The sequence below is a fragment of the Temnothorax curvispinosus genome, unplaced genomic scaffold, assembly GCF_003070985.1.
Source record: "Temnothorax curvispinosus isolate PA1 unplaced genomic scaffold, ASM307098v1 QBEX01004352.1, whole genome shotgun sequence".
NCBI lineage: Eukaryota > Metazoa > Arthropoda > Insecta > Hymenoptera > Formicidae > Temnothorax > Temnothorax curvispinosus.
In genome coordinates, this window is record NW_020214132.1 from 1 (window position 1) to 6,217 (window position 6,217).

Sequence of the window (6,217 nt, forward strand, 5' to 3'; positions counted from 1 at the left end):
GCGCAGTACCTTTGCAGTACTAGAAGCATCCTCTTTTTTATCAGGGCTGGATGTGGAACCGCCGTTGCTGTCGCCACCTTGTTTCACCAGGTTCTTATACATCTTGTAAAGCTTTTTCGCTTTAAAGTTTGTGAACTTGGAAGCAAAGTACCAGAGATTGCCTTTCCATTCGTTGGCTTGTTCAGGAGATTTATATTCTGCCAGACACGTGGTGATATGATTCCCGATTTGGAAAAGACATCGACGCGCGCGAGCGACTCGCTCTTCCTGACTCAGAGACATATCTGGTGTGTCTAAAGCCTTCAATGCCTTCTTTACTGGCCTCATCTTCTCTTTGCACTGCATGATAAAGTAGTGTATTAAAAAATAGTATATTAACAGTTCTTCCCTCAATTTTTACACATTATACACATATTATATATTTATTTTAGAAGTTGTCACAAGAAAAATATACAAATCCGTTAAAAGAATGATATTAACCTCATCGAATATTGGTGGGTCCAATTCGCCGATTACATCGACAGCTCTTGGTTCGTTATTCGCAGTAAAATGCATGGGACCTGCGGCTTGCTTATTCTTTTTCGCTTTCTTGTTATCTTTTTTCTCCTTTTTGGCCTTTTTCTCTTTTTTCTTTTCGTCAGACAAATCATCGACTTCTTCCTTAATATCTTTCTTTGCAACGTTCTCTTCTTCTTTTTTAACCGCAGACTATAAATAATTATAAATACATATAGACGTATAATTCATATAAATTCACAAAATATGCAAGGCTAGTCTCTTGTTTTTAAAACTTACTTTATCAATTCTGGATTTTGATTTCTTATTTTCGTCACCAGAGCTATCGTTATCTTCTACAATCTCTTTGGTGATTGCCGTTTTCGTTTCCTTGGTTTTCCTCGGCTTTCTCATTCGCGTCTGAAACAATTAAGCAACTTATAGATGCAAACCTTTAAAAAACCTTAAAAAAAAAGTATAATGTATATTAGACATATTAATATCACAATTCACATATTCCATAACTCTTTCGTACATCACGTTTGCTTGTCAAAGTATAAGGAAGGATGAAAGGATGGGAAGGGTTGGGATATTACCTTGTACTCGGTCTCTAATTGGAGAAGAAAGACATAATCCTGTAGAAGTAAAAGAGATCAATGAAGACATGTCTATTGACATGTCAAATATCAAATGACCTTACCACTCCTAATTTAAGATCAATTTGCTTCTTCAAAATCTTCAACAGATATTCCGCACGTGCATTCACGCGTTTGAGTTGTACTTTATTGTCTTTAGGAAAGATCTTATCTCCAAGTTTCAAACTGGCATCTGTTTTTATCGCTTCCCATGAACCCATGCCGTGTTGATATATACCCTTTAATAGTCTAGTATCATCCTCGATAGTCCATTCACATTCGAAATTGGCTGGTTTTAATCTGTTAGAAAAAATATTTTTAATATTTCGTACTTAATTTCAAATAAAATCCATTAATTTTAATAATTTTTTTCGCTATTTTAATTTCTAATTAATTAGAGATTTTAATTAATAACAATTATTTAAACTCACTTAATGTCGAGATGCCAATTAGCACGTTGCTCAGGATCGGATGGTAAAGCTTGTTCCAGAGGCTCGAGTTCTTTAACCGCGGCTGAGAAAGACTTTGCGTTCACCATTACACCACCCATCTTAAAAGTAGGTCCCCGTCTTCTCTTACGACCTTTCCCCTTGCTATCTTCCTCGCTACCCTTATTCTCTTTTGCGGTATTCTCAAATTCTGCTAAACAAGCGTCGCATCTAGACATCAATTGCTCGCCCAAGAAGCGCAATTCCGACATCGGTTTCTCTTGTAAGTCAGCATCAGTCGCAATATCATCTAATCGTTTCAAAGGCGCCGGGAACTTTTTATAACTCTTGATGAATCGTCGTATCTATAAAAAAGAACATTGTATAAAAAATGTGCAAAAAAATCAACCATTTCTAATCAAATGTTAAATACCTCAACATCAGTAAAGCTCTTGATATTCTCGCGTGGCAAAACTCTTGGTCTACCTCTCTTCTTGGGTCTGTCATCGTCACTTCCTTCTGCCTCGCTACCAGATTCCTCGCCATCCTCGCTATCATCTTGTACTTTTTTTCGCTTTCTGCCTCTTCCTATAAACAAATATATAAGTAGCATTTATGCGTTTGTTCATATATTTTACATTCAAATGCAAGTATTTCTAAAAATACCTTCGCTTTGATTGAGTTGCTGAAGAGTTTTCCGACTTCTTGGTGGTAAGTAAAGATCCTCCATTTCCTTTGATTTTTCTTCCTCTTCCACTTTTCTTCGGAAATTCTCCGGAATGATTTCCGCCTAAAACACGTAAAAGAACGATAAATAGATAATAATTTTATATATATATATAACAAATTTTCTAAATTTCTGAATTTATTTATGAATAAATTAAGAAAGTATATATATATATATTGATACATATAGAAAATTTTTTTAATTGCCAAAAGAACAATATGCTTATTCAGAGATATACAAGAATATACTTTCTTAATTTATTCAGAAATAAATTAAGATACTTACCCAATCTTTACTTTCATCATCGTTATCATTTGGTTGATTAATCGGTTCCAAATCCTCTTCAAATGCTGTTTTAAAACTGGCGACTTTAAAGGCAGACAATAATTCATCGCCAACTGTTGTCGGTCCTTCGTCTCTCGTTTCAGCTCTTCTTAAGATCTCATCGACATCACACTATTACAGAAATAAACATAATTAAATTAATATATTTATTACAGAACATTTGTTACATAAAGGAATATTAATTATTAAAATAGTAAGTTATTGTATAAGCATTCTAAATACACCAAACTGATGTTACGTCCGAATAAATGTGTCAAAATTAATAACGCGTTAAATATTGATAGGATTTCATATTTCCAATTAAAATATTCTGCGCTAAACATTCTAACCAAAGTGTGAGATGCCAATAAACTTACAGCTGGTTCCTCATCTCCGTCTTCCTCGTCTTTAAACAGATCCTCGGCGCCAAATTTTAAAATAGCAGTCAAATCTTCTTTGTTAAACGGATTACTGTTGGTCCCCGCGTTCTTTTTATCTAATACTGTCCTCCCGGTTGTATCCATTCGCTGTATCACTAAATGGTCCAAGACCATTTTCTGTTTCGCACGCTCAACAATTTCTTCTTCGACCGACTTTTTAGTAACCAATCGATAAATGTTTACCTATATAAATATGATGTAAATTTGATTACAAAAGATTGAAGTTGTATGAAAATTCATACAAGCGAGCATCGACTCGAAACAATCGCTGGCATACCTTATTCTTTTGTCCTATTCGGTGCGCTCTGGCTTGGGCTTGCAAATCATTTTGCGGATTCCAGTCAGAATCAAAAATTATCACAGTGTCCGCGGTGGCGAGATTAATACCGAGACCACCGGCTCGCGTCGACAATAAAAAACAAAAATCCTGGGATCCCTCAGCATTGAAATGGTCCAATGCCTGCTTTCGTAGTTCCCCCTTTATACTTCCGTCTAATCTTTGAAACGGAAAATGTCTCCTTTGCAGATATTCACCGAGAATATCTAACATCTTAACCATTTGACTGAATATTAGTACTCTGTGTCCTGTGTCGCGCAATCTCACTAGTAATTTATCCAAGAGCACTAATTTACCAGAACCACGAATTAATTGTTGCAAGTAATCTTCGTTAGTCTTTTCCCTTTCGCCTTCGATCGGTTTCGTGAGAAAGGCGTGATTGCAGCACTTTTTCAATTCGATGACGATGTTCAAGAATGTCGTAGTAGAACCTTTCACGCCTTTTCGCAACGCTTCATAATTTTTAGTTAATATCCACTTGTAATATTGTTTTTGCAAGGACGTCATTTCTACTCGTAAGATCTGCTCGACTTTAGCAGGTAAAGATTTTTCGACATCTTTCTTAACTCGACGTAGAATAAATGGTTCCAATTGCTTGTGCAGCTTGGAATATCCTTTCGTTGCGGCGTTGTCATGTTGCTTCTCGAATTCTTCCCAAGAGGTAAACCTACATTCAAACATTATAATAAATGTAAATATAAAAAATAGAATAAACTTATACTTTCATAAATTTAGAAAGATAGGAACTAACTTTGTAGGCATAATGAAATGTAATAAGGCCCACAGCTCTTTCAAGCTGTTCTGTAACGGAGTACCAGTAATCAATAAACGATGATTGGTGTGAAATTCGGTAAGTGCTTTGTATAATAGGGAATCGTCATTCTTCAATCGATGAGCTTCGTCCACTAGCAATACCGCCCAATTTAAGGCACCCAATAATGCTTTGTCCTTAAGTACTATCTCATACGTCGTAAGTATGACGTTGAACTTTAGTCTCTTCGAACCTCGGTAGCACCATTCGTATTCCCTAATCTGAAAATAATTTATATTATTTAGAGAATCTCTGAGTGTTTCAAATATTGCGAAATAATAAATAATAAACAATAATATACTTACAATATTACGAGAATTGACATCGCCCAAGTAAGTAACGAAATTTAGGTCAGGTGCCCACAGAAACATCTCTCTTTGCCAGGAAGTCATTGTCGACAGAGGAACTACTAGTAAAAATGGCCCATGAAGTTGTTGCGTGTGAAATAAGTAATAAAGGAAGCATATTGTTTGGATTGTTTTGCCGAGACCCATTTCATCGGCTAATATAACACTGCAGAAAAAAGTAGATAATTAAAAGATTAAATAAATATAATAATTTCAAGCGTCGTTATTAGAAAATCTGCGCACCTATTTTCCTTGCACCAAGAATGTATCATCCAATTAAGTCCATCCATTTGATAATCTCTCAATACTAAATCTTTTTCTTTGCCCATGTAAGCAGGTTGTTCATTCAACGGATAAAACTTGGGTCTAGATTTGAGGACTTTGCAATGTTTGCTCGGTGTTCTTTTGGAATCTTCTCTGTCGCGAAATTCTTTTATCTTCTCTGGCCATTTTTTCACTATTAAAGTTCCATCTTCCCATGTGGCCTCGGCGTACGACAAATTTTCCCATTTACAAAAATAATCGGGATGTTCAGAGTCTGGTTTCTTGTAGTCAGCTGACAAAAAAAATTATACGATGATTCATCATCATGACAATTTATATTTATAATAGAGAGAGAAGAGCATTAAATATTATTTAAAATATCATTATCAGAATAAAGATTTTCATACCAATAATCCTCTCAACATTGTTGTAACTTTTTAGAAGATCTTGTTTAAGTTCCAGTTGACACTCTAAATAATCCAACTCTTCTGGCTCAGCATATTCTCTCATCTGCCTGATTCTGCGTTCACGTTTAATAAAATTGTCTAACTTCTTCAATCCTTTTACCTAACAAACACAAGATTATGAGTATTTCCTGACATCACAACTGAGAGTTAACAAAGACTAGAAAATTTATTAATAACGCTATACTTTTTGTGCTTTTAAAGATTCCTCTGATTCCCACGTATTATGTATGTGAGACCAGCCTTTCCATTTGATCAAATATTGTACTTCAGTTTCCACGTTACTCAGATCCTCTGGATTGGGATCACCGTTTTCTTCGACAGCATAGATTGTCGTCACGTTACCCGTAACTGCACGTAATTATATATTTTGTAAATAATATCTCGATTAACAGCATCACAGTGCTAAACGAATAAAACAAACTAACTTCCTTTCTTGCCCATCCTCTGTCCCAAAATTTGTTCAATGGTTTCCGCATTGTCAGGCTCTGTTGACGCAGCGTTCGATTCGTCAACTTCAACCAAATCCTCGCTATCGGTACCTTCTTCACTTTCCTCTTTATAACTAACTGCCGTGCCTGTCCGTCTACTAACTTGCCTGATGATTAAGTTTAATATGTGGATTATTGGAATCTGACTTTCATACCTTTCTCTTTCTTTTAGTCAATTTTTCTCAATACGTACCTTCTATTATCATCACTGTCGAAGGAAGAGTTATCAGAAGATTCAGAGATATGCTTCTTTCGCACTCTGGCTTTCTCTTTCGCTTTTTGCGCAGCACGCCTGTTCAAGGATTTGCTAGGTGGGGGTCTACGATTCTCAGTTTCATCAGATTCTGATTCTGAACTCTCTGAATTCCACGAATTATGTGAACTAAAACAGTAAGTTGTACGTATAGGACCGTGTATGCATTATACCTAACAGATTCGCGTTTATAATTGCCTA

General features: G+C 35.6%; 1 protein-coding gene across 1 annotated transcript; it reads right to left on the minus strand.

Annotated features, from left to right (window-relative positions):
* Nucleotides 1-9: 9 nt before the first annotated feature.
* Nucleotides 10-6,177, minus strand: LOC112453441 (chromodomain-helicase-DNA-binding protein 1; the record flags this gene model as incomplete). The annotated part of the gene is made up of 17 exons (XM_025014232.1): nt 10-339; nt 481-708; nt 796-915; nt 1,196-1,430; nt 1,562-1,923; nt 1,992-2,146; nt 2,225-2,348; nt 2,571-2,741; nt 2,987-3,232; nt 3,327-4,053; nt 4,138-4,418; nt 4,503-4,710; nt 4,788-5,100; nt 5,216-5,375; nt 5,460-5,623; nt 5,701-5,870; nt 5,957-6,177. Coding segments are annotated over 17 exons (4,215 nt in total), but the record flags the coding sequence as incomplete, so codon positions are not given.
* Between the last annotated feature and the right edge of the window lie 40 nt (nt 6,178-6,217).